Below are 14,288 nucleotides of genomic sequence, written 5' to 3'. Positions count from 1 at the left end.
TCCATCCCTAAGCTGTGCCCTGCCCCCAGCTTTGGTGAAAGGGAGGGGCCCCTCACGTGTGCTGTGCTGTGTCTGCTGCCCTTGGTTTGCAATTGGGAGGGGGGAGGGCAGAAGGGGTGTGATTGAAGTGTGTCCAGAGATGAAAAAATACATCTATATTTAAGAATCTCAGGTCTAGTCTGACCGGAGGGCTTGGTGGGCCTCAATCCTGGCCCCACCCTCCTCTTCCTTCCCTCTTCACCTCTTGATTCCTCCCTTTGCCCACTGCTGGGTCCCGGTTCTCTTGTCTCATTCTACTGTCTTAGAGACTTGGATTGCCACTGGATTCCAGTGTTATTTCAAAGGAAGGCAACTCTCTTGTTTTTGACTCGACTTGCAAGTGGCAAAGTTGCCTCAGGCTCTTAAATTCCTCAGTAGCGCTAGCCATATGCAAGGGCTCAACAGCCACTGTGGCCACACGTGGCCCATGGCTACCCTATTGGACAGCACAGATACAGAACACTTCCATCACTGCAAAAAGTTCTGTTGGACAGCACTGGCTTAGAGCATGTTTCTAGCACTCTGGAAAAAAATCTTTTTCTCCTTTCAGTTCTAATCGTCCCTAGGCTACACGTGCATCTCTGAATCAATCGCTTTTCAGGGGAGTAGAAAGCTCTGAATTTGGATGTGTGATCATCTCTCTGTTAGCCGCAGTGTTTGTGACACCCGGGTCCCCTCCCCCACCAGAGTTACCAGCAGGAGAGGCATGGTGCTGAGCAGCCGTTTCCTCTTAGATTCAGCTACCAGAAATAGGATGGGGTGGGGGGGTCAGAGCTGACATCGTTTTATTGCTTGGACCCAGCAGCTGCTTACATCATCTTCAAGCTTCTTCGGTTCCCATTTGGATAATTTCACATCCCATTTCTGTCTGTGCTGAGCCCTGAACCCCCTAGCTCAGCACCTCTTTCACATCATGTGCCCTCAGCAGCTCAGACCCACTAGCCAGTTTCTACCTATTATGTGCCTTGAATTCCACACCTGTAACAAACAGCCTTTGGAGGTCAGACCTGGGTGTGCCTCCCGGTTACCATGGGTAATTTACACAGTTTGTCTCAACTTACCCATATGAAGGAGCTCACATTTCTACTTAGCCTCCCAGAATTGAGGCAGAGTACTTTCAGAGCTTGGCAACTGCCTAGCAACATAACTCATGTGAACCGGTTTCTCATTACTGATCTCCTTAACAGCTGTCTGCTTCCAGCTAGCAACCCCAGGTTCTATTAGACTCTCCCTGGAGTCTGGGCTCTACCATCTTAGGAGGGGCAGTTAACAGCCTGGCAAAGCAGAAAACCCACTACAGCAACACCCCACAGGTGTTATTATGTCTTAGAAGTAGAGCGCCAAACTCCTCTCTCCCTGCCAGCCCAATGCAGCCAGAAGCCTTGTGAAAACAGATCCCACCTTTTTTCCCAGGATACACACATAAAACCACTAGCTGCTGCAAAAAGCTTTATTGTTTCCATTTGGTCCAAGGCTTGGGAGAGGGCTCCAGTGTGGTTAACAAGCTGCCTACTGGCTGCAGAGAGGGGCTTCAGGCAGAAGCCCTGACACCAGAGGGGCTCCTCAAAGGCCACTGGGCTCCGGAGGCTCCTAATCGTGCTTGAGGGTGAGCCTTTCGAAGAGATACTCGCCCAGCCCAGCCTGGGGACCAGCCAGCCTGCGGAGGTTGGTCAGGTGGTCACCCATCTTCTTGATGAGTTTCACCTCCTCATCTAGGAAGTGGCTCTCCAGGAAGTCGCAGAGCTGAGTGATAAAAGAGAAAATGTTGCCACGTACAGATCTAACAATGTGACAGATGGGGGAAGGAGGCTCAGAAGGAAATCTGCCCAATCAAATGAGGCCAATGCTTCGTATGTAAGCATCATTCCAGGGAAGGTCTCATAGACATGACTGGAGATACTTACGTGGGGGTCTGCGCGGGCACAAGCCAGGGCATGCAGATCCAGAAGGGCCTCGTTCAGGTTCTTCTCCATTTTAATGGCGGCTTCCATAGCGTCCTGAGTTTTACCCCACTCATCTTGAGATGGCTTCTATACCGAAAACAAACGGCTCAGTACTAGCCACATACTCTGGAAAGGACTACAAACTAATTTTCCAGTAGTTGCGAGAGTAGAGGGCTTAATCGGAAAAAAACGTCTAAGAGTTTGTATCTATCATTCCCCAGTGTCCTATAACTACACGTCCCAGGATACTACACGCTGCGCTCTAGACCGCCACGTCTTGGGAGAACTGGGTGCGCCTCGATCTCCAGCTGTAATAACCCACAAAAGACTGAACTCAATCTCCGAGAGGCCTACGCGGTGCCTAAACCAATACAGTCAAGGGGCCTCTAGTGCAGGGACTGTTGGGAGATGTAGTCCAATGCCCACACACTATTTACCTGCACGTCCTGGAAGAGGGCGCGGCCGCCGCGTTGGTTTTGCATTTTCAAGAGACGCTTGGCGCCCTCGTGCTTCTCTTCGGCCAATTCGCGGAAAAAGTGGCGCACGCCCTCCAGAGCCACATCGTCGCGGTCGAAATAGAAGCCCTGCGGGAAGAGATGGCGGGAACAATGGTTAGCAGGAGGCGAGGCCAGGCATGCGGACTCCGCCTCCGACTATCCAACAGGACAAAGAAGGCCAGCGCGTGCGCAGAGGGCCGGAGGTGCGCAGCTGAGGGGAACTTGGGCTGGGGGCGTCCTGGGGACCCTCACCAGAGAGAGGTAGGTGTAGGAGGCCCGCAGATGCATGTTGACCAGGCGGTTGACGGCGGCCTCCACCTCGGTGGAATAATTCTGACGAATCTGGGAGCTCATGGTTGATCGGTAATAAGGAGTTCGGCTCAAAAAATGGTGTTGGCTGGTCCCGGTGACCGAGGACAGCTGAGTGGCTGACTCCGAAGGTTGGAGGGTGGATAGATGAGTGGGACTCCGAAGGTTGGAGGGTGGTCGGAGGCTGGAAGAAAGGGCGACCCTGGGTCTGTTCCGTCCAAACACTGTTGAAGCAAGAGACAGATCCGGGGAACCGCCGAGCGCAATGAAAACTGCTGTGGCCAAGGCGGCTTATTTTATAGTGCGCAGGCCCTCGGAAGTGGGACGGCCAGGGAGAGCAATCGGCCAATCTGCGGTGGTGGGAGGCGGGGCCTGGAGCCCACGCGTGACCAATCAGGAGCATATAGGACTCCTAGACAGACACCGCCCCCCCCCCCGGAGGTGGGGAAGTCACGCGCCTGTAGGCGACGGCTGTTGTGAAATGGGGAATGGGGGTGTGGGGGTTTTCGCGGGGTGCAACAGCTCTGGGGCTAATTCTGCGAAGTCAAGGGATTCTGGGGGGGGATGGGGAGGGAGACTCTCTAGTAGGTGAAAGATTAATGAAGACACTGGGAACCCTGGAAAATAATCATTCCTGGGTCCTGGGGGTGTCTCAGGAAAGTAGATCGGATTCTGGTGCTGTGTCAGGGCACGGGCTTTACTGGAACCCTGGGGGCGTTCCTCAGAGGTGCAGAAACCTCCAGATGACTGGGGTTTGCGCTGGGAGATAAGGGGGTACCCGGATCATTGAGAAGTTTGGAAGGCTGTGAGATGATATTTCTGGAACCTTGGGTCTTTCTCTCTGGGAGGACCTGGAGCCTTGGGGTTCAAAGGTGGGGGGAGTTTCTGTAGCTTTAGAGTTCACAGTGGAAGTCCACATTTTTCTGGAAACTTCCCCGGGGGGGGTAGGGCGATCTTTAGGCCCTTGAAGTGATCTGCGAGATTAAAAGGACAGTTGTAGAGCCCTGCTGTTCAGCCCCGGAGTGGGGCAGAGGGATGTTTCCAGAAGCCTAGCAGGGGCTTTTTAAAGAGGTCAGGGGTCTTGGAGAGCCTTTTGGAGCGCTCGAAAGATTGTCTGAGCCCCTTGGAATACCTAGGGGCTATTTTAGGGGCTCGCTTTTTCTGGAAGCTGAGATGGGGAGGGGTGAAATGACACTGGAGTTTTGGGGGTCCCTCTGAGGCTGCACTTCGTGGAGATGACTTTGAAGGCAGCCAGAGACTGGGAATTCTTTTTGACGCTGAAGCAGCCTCGCTGAAATTGTCCCTGTCTTGCCTGACGCATGCTCCTTCAAGATCACGGAGAAGTACTGAGTCCTGGTGAAACAAGGAGGGTCTGGGGACCTACGGATGGGATGTCTGTCTTTAACCAATGGACATTTGTAAAGTGCGTCTGGTCCAGGCTGGTGCCTGGGTGGCAGAGCTGGCTGAAGGAGCCCTCCAGGAGCTCCCATTGTGGTTGTTTGCGGGGAAGGAGAAACAAAGACAGGACTTTGACCCTCTTTCAGTGCCCTAATGGAGGCAGCTGTCCGGCTGGGGCAGGAAAGCTGAAGCCGCTGGGGCGTTGGGAGCAGAGGTCAGGGCTCACCTTGCAGAGAAGCCTCCCCAAGCAGCCCGGGCAGGGTACTCCCTGATCAAGGGGACGCCAGTCAGGCTGGTATCTGGGGTCCTCAAGTGGTGTCTGGGCCAGTGGCAGGAGAGCAGCCGTGCTGAGTCATGCTGAACTCAGCTCTGGAAGGGGCTCCCGCAGAGGGGCGGGGTGGAGCCCGCTCGCTGACCTCATCTTCTTTGGGTGGACTGCAGTCTGCCTGGGACCCGGGGAACTAGGCCTGGCTGGGCCCCAAGTCTGGCCCCCTCCCCCAAGGTGCCACCTCGAGTGCTTTGTCAAGGCACTGTCTTTTTAGTTCCCTTGATGGTTTCCCTGGGCTCCCGCCTGTGGCCATATTGTCCCCTCTCTCTGGGTGGTGACTCAGTCTCCCCTCACTTCTGTCTTATCTGCCATCTCTCCCCTGACTGGCCGTCTCTGAGGCAAGCCTCTGGGGGAGGGGCAGTTGCCCCAGGCACACAGTCACAATGGGGTCTGAGTTACTCATTCACCAAATTTCAAACCTCAGCCCAAAGACCTTTAGCCTGGGAAAGGAGAGGTGACCTGGGAAGTGCTCACAGGTGGAGGGAGAGGAAGGGGTGAGATAAAGATTATCTGAAGAAGGTGGGGGGAATCAGGGGGGATAGGAGAAGACAAGTGACCCAGGGAAACAGGGAGAGAGAGACAGGGGGACAGAAAGACCCAGAGAGGGACAAAGAGACAGGAACAGAGACAGAGAAGGGGACAGAAGGACCCAGAGAGAGGGGGATGGAGAGCCAGAGGGGTGGGACTTCCCTGGTGGTGCAGTGGTTAAGAATCCGCCTGCCAGTGCAGGGGACACGGGTTCGAGCCCTGGTCGGGGAATATCCCACATGCCGCAGAGCAACTAAGCCCACGAGCCACAACTACTGAGCCCGCCTGCCCTTGGGCCTGCGTGCCTCAACTACCGAAGCCCGCGCGCCTAAAGCCCATGCTCCGCAACAAGAGACGCCCAGGCACCGCAATGAAGAGTAGCCCCCGCTCACCGCAACTAGAGACAAAAAAAGCTGCGCATAGCAACGAAGACCCAACGCGGCCAAAGAAAGACAGCCAGAGAGGTGACAACCAACTGTGACTCTCCGAGTGACCTTATTCTCTGTGATTCCCTTTTCTGATTCTCCTTCTTTGGCTCAATCTACTGTGCCTCTTTGTGAGCGCAGCATCTTCCCAGGGGGCTGCCCCTCTCCTGGAGGGCCCTTCCCATTTACGGGGCCAGACCCTAGACTCCTCCTCCTTCTCCAGCCCCTCCCTCCACAACCTGTCAGTCTCCAGCCTGTGTGTCTCCTCTGCAACCACACAGCTCAAGCTCAGGCCTCCCCTGGAGTCCTCCCTTGGACCCTCTCTCCAGCCTCCTCAGCCTTCCAGCCTCCAGGGCCTTCCCCAAAAGGCTCCAGCGCCCTCCCCTGCTTTCCTAGTCCTCCCGAGGTCTGCCCCCCTCCAGCTTCTTCCCCATTTCTCCACCTCAGTAAATCTGCAACTTCCTGTGGTCCCATATGGTGGAAGCTTCCAGGCCCTAGTTCCCAGGGTCCAGGAGGCTGCTTTGCACCCTGCTACCCTGATATCCACCCCCCACCCCCGCCCCAGCCCCCTCTGCCGGGTTTGGGCCTGGCACAGTGCTGCCTCTAACACAATACCCTAGGCTGTGACACATGAGTCATGTGATCTCGAGTCACCTCGGTTCCCCTCAGGACTGTGGGCTCCTTAAGGGCAGGGCCAAGACTTAACTCACCACCTACCCATAGAGGGCACCAGGCAACCTCAGAATAAGATGGGTCAGCACGTGAAGCCTGGTCTCCTGCGACAGCCAGGAAGTGGGCCCAGTGACTCAGACTCTGAAAGTGTGGCCCGAAAGAGGTTTATTGCCCCCCGAGACCACTCCTCCCCACCCCACCCCAATAATTACAAAAGTAAGAAAAATGCCCATGGCCCCCAGTCCCCACCCCTCCCAAAGAATGCCATAATTTATGCAGAAAAGACACAGTCCAAGGCCGCTGGTGGCCTCAGCCCATCTTCTTCCAGATGGTAAGCGAGGCAGTGAGTACTCCGGCCACGAGGATGGTCACTGTCTGCCACGTGGGTGTCCCAAAGTAGGAGAGGAGGCCGTCCTGGGGATAGGGACATGAGGCAGTTCAGCAGCTCAGCCTGGGCCAGCACGTGAGGGGTCACAGAGAGGTCAGAGGGCATGAGTGGGGGCAAGGGCCTAAGATTAATGGTACTAAAGAGTTGGGGGCCAAAGAGTTATCATAGAACTTGAGGGATTCCGAAGGAAGTAGAGGCACCAGGGAGGGCAGAAGGCACTAGTCGGGTCAGAGGTCACCAGGAGGTCAAGGGTCATGGAGAGGTCAGTGGGTGTCATATGAATCAGGGTTGATCAGACATGTAAGAAAACGCATTACAGAGTACATCTGATGATCCGAAAATGGGGAGGAGGGTACCACTGTGGTGGGCTCAGGAAGGCCCAGGGGTCCCAGGGGAGTGGGGGATTGGATGGGGTTAGGGGCCTCACCCAACCACCCTGGTCCTGGATCCAGCCCAGCAGCCGCTCTCGAAGGAAGTCCAGGGTCCAGCCCATGATGGTCCTGATCAGCTGGGGCACCTTGGTGCACAGGGCCTGCAGGGAGTGGACTGGGCCTTAGGGACTAAGCCTTGTCGCCACTGCCTGGGGCAATGGCCCCCAGCCTCCTTTCTCAACTCTCTGCCTCCCCTCCTGCCCTTCTGCAGTCTCTTTTCCACTCACAGTCAGAATGAGCTTCATAAATTGTAAAGTGGATCTGGTCACTGTCAACTTCCCTGCTCACAAACCATCTATGGCTCCCTAGTACCTCTGGGATAAAAAAATCAAAAGCACATCTTGGCCCACAAGGCTCTGTGTGAAGCCTCTGACCTGATCACATTCCAATTTTCCTCTTCTTTTCTGTGCCTCACTGCCCTTCTTCCGTATCTTTTTTTTTTTTTAATTTTAAACTTTTTTTATTTTTTCTTTGGCCACTCCACACAGCTTGTGGGATCTTAGTTCCCCGACCCGGGATCGAACCCGTGCCCCCTGCAGTGGAAGCACGGAGTCCTAACCACTGGACCGCCAGGGAATTCCCACCCCTCTTCCATATCTTCATTCCCACCAAATTCTTAACCTGCTTCAGGACCTTTGCACATGCTAATTCTGCTGCCTCAATGGACCTCAACCTAGGGAATTTTCACTCATCCCTCACAGCTCAGGTCTAATGTCACTTCCCCAGAGAGGGCTTTCTGACCTTCAGACCAGGTAAGGCCTGACGCCTGCTCTTCAACTCCCTAAGCTTCCCTACTCAGCCTTTATCTCGCTGCTTCTCACCTGCTGTCCCCAGCTCCACACGGAGCCCTACCATCACCCTGACTGCTGTCCCCCTCACCTCTAACATTCAAGCCCCATCAGCTCAATCTTGCAAACACATCAAGAAATCTACTTCTCCACCTCCAATGCTGCCCCCTGACTCCAGGTCAGTCTTCCGTTAGCCAGGATTATTACAGGTACCTCTTTGTCAGCGTCCCAGTTTTTGCCCTTGTGCCCCATAATCCATTTTTCTACCCAAAAGGGCCAAAATAATTTGCTGGGCTTCCCCTCCCCCAATATTTTATAATGAGACTCTTCAAAGAGAAAAGTTAAAAAAGTTTCTAAGCGTACAGGCATACACACACAACCTAGATTCTACAATTAACATTTTGCTCTCCTTGCTTGAAAAGTCTTTTCTATTTATAAATCAGGTCACCTCACTCTCTTGTTTAAAACCAGCCAATCACTCCTGTCGCACTCAGAGTAAAGCTAGTCTTTACAGCGGCCCACAAGACCCTCGCAATCTGCCCTCATCTCTCACCTTCTCCCCCTCCTCACTCTGTTCTAACCACATGGGCCTCCTCATTGCCCACAACACACTAGGCTTCGCCCTACCTCAGGGCCTTTGCATGTTCTGCCCCTCTACGGGATGCCTTTTCCCCCATCTTTATACAATATATCACTGCATCTTTCTTGTCATTCCAACTTTAGCTTTCACGTCACCTCCTCTTAGAAGTCTTTCCTGACCTCTTTGCCCAATCACGTCACCCTAGTTTACTTCGCTCAGCACTCATCATACGACGTGGGCTCCCTGAGAGCAGGGACCTAGCCTTTTCTGTTCTGTGTCCTGGGTGCCGAGTACAGGTCACACACACCATAGGCCCCATAAATGTTTGTTGAATGAATAAATGAATGAAAAAGCAGACAAGCGGTCCATAGCTGCCTCTCTCCATTCCCTCTGTGGTTACTGGGCTGCCACAGGGGTTGACCTCACAAGTCCCAGGTCCTCATAGGGGAGCCTGCCTGGGCTCACAGCCCTGCAGCCGCCCACCTTGAGCACCAGTTTGCTGGCAAAGTAGAAAAGGGCGACAACCCGGCCCCAGTTGAAGTTGCCGTCAGAAAACATTTCGGCCGCCACTCGGAAAAAGACCTCTCGGGGGGAGTCTGTGTCCACGGCCGCGATCATCCTGCAGGAGAGAGGAAAGCCAGTGCTGGGGAGGGAGGATCAGGCGGAGTGTGGAAACTCTGGTGTCCACCCCATACCAAAGATAAGGAAACTGAGGCCTGAGCCAGGAAGCCATCATGGGGGAGAGCCACGAGGTGGACATTGAGGAAACTGGGGAAAATGACTCCCTGAAGGAGAGTTTCAAGATCCTAGGGCAGGGGAGGGCTGGGAGTCCAGAGTGCTGAGTTGAGTGGTGGGGCCCTGGACCCCTGGGTCTGACGGAAAAGGGGGCTGTGGGCCTGGACTCCAGGATCCCAGGGAAAGTGGGGGTTGGGAGCTGGGACTCCTGGGTTCTGAGGGAGAAGGGGCTCACTGGCTGGACTCCTGGGTCCCAGGGACCACACCTCTGCAGCTCCATGTTACTGTCCAGTTCATCTCCAATGCGCTTGAGACACTCGCTCAGCTTCTTGGTGGATGCATCCTGGGGCGCCTGCTCCAGGCCCAGCTCGGGCGTCTCTCCCCCCATTCGCCCTGCTCGATCCTGGATGAAACTAGAGTGGGAATGGAGTTGCAGGGAATGCAGAATCAGAATGGGGCCTCACTCCTCAAATCTGCTCCGCAATAATCAGACCTCAAACTCACCCCTGAAGCAAAAGGGCCCCTGTCTTCATGATCTGCTCAGAGCTGGTGGGCCCTAGAGGAGAAAGGAGGTAAGAGGTGCCTGAACTCTTGGGTCCTAGGGGGATCCAGGGAACTGGAGTGGCTCATGATCCCTGAGGGAGGACAACGCTAGGGGACCCTGGTAGATAAAGTGACTGGGGGCCCAGGCAGCTGAGTCCCTGATGGAGAAAGAGGCAGGAGTCCTGGGCCTGTATCCTTCATTCTTCCGGGGAAGGAGGCTGAGGGAACACTTCATGCAACCAGACCCCTGGCCTGAGGGGACTGAGGGGAGACCCGCCCCTCCCACCAGGAAGTGGTGCAGGCAACAAGCCCGGGCCTGCCCCGTGGGCTTGGATTATGGGGCTCCCCAGCTTCTCGGGGGTCCGAAAGCGCCAGACAGGAAGGGATCCGGACGCAGAGGCCAGAGAGCCCGGGACCCCGGGAGTGGGTGGAAGCTGGCAGCGCCGGATCCCGGAGTTTCTGCCCCGGAGTGCTTGGCGATCGCACGGCCCCATACCGGCAGGAGGGATCCTGGGGTCGGCCGGCGAGGGGCTCGCCCTCCTCCCGCCCGTCCGCCTCCCGCCTCACCCCCGCCTCTGGGTTGCTCCCCGGACCCGTCCATCACCGCCGCTCCCGCCGCCGCCTCTCGCCGGGTCCGCCCGGGCGGCCGCAGCACGCCCCTGGTCACGTGAGCGCCCCGCTGAGCGTGCGTCCTCTCACGTGATCGCCCCGCAAAATGGCCGCCGCGAGCCGCTGCCCCGCAGGGCTATCCGGACACAGGACCGCACCTGCCTCACCTGCTCCGGGAAGGCTCGGCCCCTATCACGTGACCGCCCAATCAGCACTTCCCCTTAGGAAGTGGTTGTGGCGCCATTCCACCAGGCGCGCATTCAATCGCAGTTATAACTTTTATTCATTCATTCATTCCTGCAATATTTTCAAAAGTTTCGGTTGGGACTTGAGCCCTTGCCAGGACAGAAGGAACATCAGAGGCCAAAGATAGCATTCTTTGAGGCAGGACGTTCCAGATGACTAAAGTCTATGAATGTTTATATGTGTTTCTGTGAAAATAAAAAGAATCTGAAGTTCAAAAAGTGATAGATTGGTGATAGATTGGCAGGGTGAGGACAGAGAGGCTCCTGGGGTGTCCGAAATGTGCTATATATTTATCTGGGTGGTGATTACTTGGGCATACACATATTTAAAAATTCACTGAGTTGTACACATAAGACGTGCAGTTTACTGTATGGAAATGACTATATCTCCCTTTCAAAAGAAAATAGTAAGAAGAAAAAAGAACTGAGATTAGAAAAATAGGCTGGGGCCAGATGATGAACGGTTTGGGCATATAAGAGAAGGGAATCTATCTCCCAAGGGTGGCTGGGAGCCGCGGCAATTGAAGATTATAGGTATCTTAATCCATCAGCCTGACAACACCAGGAATATAGTCTGACAAATTAAAGTTTATTGACCCACTGAGATGATGGAGACCACACAACAGAGAAACCATGGAGCATCTTGACAAAGGAAAAGGTAGAGTTATTATAGGATTTGGAGGAAGAGTGGAATTTAGGTGATGACTGTATGTTAGGCTCAGAGCCAAGCAGTGTGTGGACTGCAAAAGGAACCAGGGTCCTGTATCCTTGCAAACTGCAAGATGAATGTTGATGTGTAGTGTTGGGTCCAGAAACCCTTTACTCTGCACCTGGGTTGGAAATCAAGGCTGCTACTATGTATCAAGTGACTTCAATCCTACAGGCAAAGTGGGATGTTTCATTTTTACTGATAGAATTTCCAACAGTGTGAGTAGGAAAGCATGTCCTTGGGAAATAGTGTTTCATATTAACGTTGAAGCTGGCTTTATTTGTGTCTGTTATTCCAGCCCAATGAATTAGCCCTCCCTCCATCCCAGTTACAGAGAAGGAAGAAAGGGCTTATAATGCAGCCACAGGCCTCTAAATGGTACAGCTGTTGAGTAGAGGGGAAAAAACTTTTGAGACAGTTCTGAAGTCAATATTGTTTACAATAATAAAGATACTATATCAGAACTATGAAGCCCACCTCCAAGATGGACCCCAATGATTCTCACCTCCAGGTATTCAGGCCCCTGTGTAGTCTCCTCCCGCATTGAATAGGGCTGACAGTGTGACTAACAGGGCGTTGTGGAAATGGCAGTGAAACTTCCAAGGTTAGGTCATAAAAGTCACTGCAGCTTCTGCCTGACTCTCTCTAGGATCACTCACTTTAGAGGAAGCAGCTGCCACATTGTGAGGACACTCAAGCAGTCATCCGCTGGAGAAACACACATGTCGAGGAACCAAGTCCTCCAGCCCCAGTCAAGCCTTCAGGTGACAGCTGTCCCCACCAACATCCTGACTGCAACCTCGTGAGAGATCCTAAGCCAGAACCCCACAGCTCAGCCATTCATTGATTTCCAACCCTCAGAAATTGTGTGAGACAATAAACGTTTATTGTTGCTTTAAACTGCTAAGTTTGGGGGCAATTTGTTACACAGCAGTAGATAACTAATACATCTAGGATAATTATGGCCTATTTATAGATGCAGAAACCAGAGCCCAGAGAAGGAGATGGATTTGCCAGAATTGTATGGTTCTTGTGGGTGCTGTCAGGTCTCCAGCTTGACCTGTGTCACTTGGACAGGGCTTTCTTACTCAGCCCCACTCATAGACCCCAACCTCCTGTCCCTCCCCTCCAGCCCATCTTCCACATGAACCTAGATGGGTTTTTCTATATCCAGAGCTGGCCCTGGTCCTCACCTGCTCACAGCCCTCCCATGGCTCACTGGTAATAGTAAATCTCTCTTACACATTATTATAAGACAATGAATCTAGTATAATCTGTTATTTATTGTATATCCAAAGGGATAAGGGAGAAAATGATGTTTTAAGACTTTTTTTTGGGGGGGGGCATGCCGCATGACTTGTGGGATCTTAGTTCCGAGACCAGGGATGGAACCCGTGCCCCCTGCAGTGGAAGCGCAGTCTTAACACCTGGACCACCAGGGAAGTAACTTAAGACTCTTCTAACAAAGGAAAATACAGTTTATAGGTGTTTTAAAGTTACCGATGTATATTACAAGATGGACATAATCGGTGGGATCTGGGGGTGGCTTACTTGGGTCCTCTGCTTTGCATTCTCTCACAAGGCTATAAAAAAGGTGTCAGCTGAGGTTCTGGTCTCATCCAATGACTCATCTGGGGAAGGATCCATTTCCAAGCACCCATAAATGGTTGTTGGGAAGATCCGGTCACATGAGAGATGCTGGACTGAGGGCCAGCATCTTGGTTCCTTGTTGGCTGGAACTCCTTTCTTTGCCATGGGACCCCTTCATAGTGCAGCTCCCAACACGGCAGTAAGCTTAATCAAAGTGAGCAGGCAAGACTGAAGTCATAGTCTATTATAACCTAGTCTCGGAAGGGACATCCCATCACTTTTGCCATGAGCGGCAGGTCACTAGGTCCAGCACAGTCACAGGAGAGGGGATTATATGAGGACATGAATATCAGGACGTGGAGGTCATTGAGAGCCATTTTAGAAACTGATTACCCCAGAGAAAACTCTAATTCGAAAAGACACATGCACTCCTATGCTCATAGCAGCACTATTTACAATAGCTAAGACATGGAAGCAACCTAAATGTCCATCGATAGATGAATGGATAAAGAAGACGTGGTCTATATACACAATGGAATATTAGTCATGAAAAAGAATAAAATAATGCCATTTGCAGTAACATGGGTGGACCTAGAGATTACCATATTAAGTGAAGTAAGTCAGACAGTGAAAGACTAATATCATATGATATCATTTATAGGTGGAACATAAAAAAATGATACAAATGAACTTATTTACAAAACAGAAATACACTCACAGACACAGAAAACAAACTTATGGTTACCAAAGGGGATAGTGCAGGGGTGGGGGGAGGAGAGAATTTAGGAGTTTGGGGTTAACAGATATATGCTACTACATATAAAATAGATAAACAACAGGAACCTACAGTAAAGCACAGGGAACTGTATTCAATATCTTGTAATAACCTATAATGGAAAAGAATATGAAAAAGAATATATATATTCAATATATATATAACTGAATTACTTTGCTGTACGCTTGAAAGTAACATGACATTGTAAGTTAACTATACTTCAATGAAAGAAAGAAAGAAAGAAAGAAAGAAAGAAAGAAAGAAAAGAAAAGAAACTGACTACCACTCCAGGAAAGGAAGAACGCTTTGCACATAGAGGAAGGACAGCAAAGAGAGGGCTAACATGTTGTAGATGCTAAGTTATTCAGGGGAAGAGGACCCTGGTGGCTGATCTAGTGAAGGTTCTGGGGTGGAGAAGAGTGAGTAGGATTTGGGGGTTCCACTTCTGCTTAGGCATATTAAAAATGAATCCATCTCTCCCACTATAAAAGTTATACCAGATGTTCCAGTTCACTATTGCTGTGTAACAAATCAGCCCAGAGCTTAGTGGCTTAAAACAACAATTATTTTATTATCTTGGATAGGCCTGTGGGTAGTGAGATTGGGAAGGGCTCTCTGGGCAGTTCCAGCTTGGGGTCACTCAGTGTCTGCAGTCAGATAGTGGCTGGAACCGAAAGAGCAGGGAGACTGAAGGGTGTCGGGACCTGGTGGAGCATATATTTTCATGGAGCCTCAAGCCTTTCTATGTAGTTTCTT

General features: G+C 52.3%; 2 protein-coding genes across 4 annotated transcripts; both read right to left on the bottom strand.

Moving 5' to 3' along the window:
- Positions 1-1,475: 1,475 nt before the first annotated feature.
- FTL (ferritin light chain) lies at positions 1,476-3,076 on the bottom strand. The gene is made up of 4 exons (XM_079907357.1): positions 2,732-3,076; positions 2,420-2,566; positions 1,944-2,069; positions 1,476-1,782 (listed from the first exon to the last, which is right to left on the bottom strand). The coding sequence occupies exons 1-4, from the start codon at positions 2,831-2,833 to the stop codon at positions 1,630-1,632; spliced, it is 528 nt and encodes a 175-aa protein (XP_079763483.1). The 5' UTR covers positions 2,834-3,076; the 3' UTR covers positions 1,476-1,629.
- A 3,331-nt stretch (positions 3,077-6,407) lies between these two features.
- On the bottom strand, positions 6,408-10,344 carry BAX (BCL2 associated X, apoptosis regulator). Of its 3 annotated transcripts, none has more exons than XM_079907027.1 (6): positions 10,172-10,344; positions 9,566-9,617; positions 9,328-9,474; positions 8,810-8,945; positions 6,955-7,059; positions 6,408-6,553 (listed from the first exon to the last, which is right to left on the bottom strand). In XM_079907027.1, the coding sequence occupies exons 1-6, from the start codon at positions 10,203-10,205 to the stop codon at positions 6,449-6,451; spliced, it is 579 nt and encodes a 192-aa protein (XP_079763153.1). In that variant the 5' UTR covers positions 10,206-10,344; the 3' UTR covers positions 6,408-6,448. The 3 variants fall into 3 exon arrangements, with proteins under 3 accessions (XP_079763153.1, XP_079763151.1, XP_079763152.1); XM_079907025.1 differs by lacking the exon at positions 10,172-10,344 and adding an exon at positions 10,101-10,111; XM_079907026.1 differs by lacking the exon at positions 9,566-9,617 and having other exon boundaries at positions 10,172-10,216.
- Between the last annotated feature and the right edge of the window lie 3,944 nt (positions 10,345-14,288).

The sequence above is a fragment of the Stenella coeruleoalba genome (assembly GCF_951394435.1).
Source record: "Stenella coeruleoalba genome assembly, chromosome: 20".
Taxonomy (NCBI): Eukaryota; Metazoa; Chordata; class Mammalia; order Artiodactyla; family Delphinidae; genus Stenella; species Stenella coeruleoalba.
The sequence above is the reverse complement of the archived record's forward strand: the minus strand, read 5'-3'. Positions and strand labels throughout refer to the sequence as shown.

What these genes read in the sequence shown, in the direction of transcription:
- FTL (XM_079907357.1), bottom strand. Translation starts at nt 2,833, where the DNA reads ATGAGCTCCCAGATTCGTCAGAATTATTCCACCGAGGTGGAGGCCGCC. An exon ending in CCTACACCTACCTCTCTCTG is followed by an intron (nt 2,567 to 2,731) that starts GTGAGGGTCCCC and finishes CTCTTCCCGCAG; the next exon opens with GGCTTCTATTTCGACCGCGA. An exon ending in CCCTCTTCCAGGACGTGCAG is followed by an intron (nt 2,070 to 2,419) that starts GTAAATAGTGTG and finishes TTTTCGGTATAG; the next exon opens with AAGCCATCTCAAGATGAGTG.
- BAX (XM_079907027.1), bottom strand. Translation starts at nt 10,205, where the DNA reads ATGGACGGGTCCGGGGAGCAACCCAGAGGCGGGG. An exon ending in GGAGCAACCCAGAGGCGGGG is followed by an intron (nt 9,618 to 10,171) that starts GTGAGGCGGGAG and finishes TTTCTCCTCTAG; the next exon opens with GGCCCACCAGCTCTGAGCAG. An exon ending in GGGGCCCTTTTGCTTCAGGG is followed by an intron (nt 9,475 to 9,565) that starts GTGAGTTTGAGG and finishes TTCCCACTCTAG; the next exon opens with TTTCATCCAGGATCGAGCAG.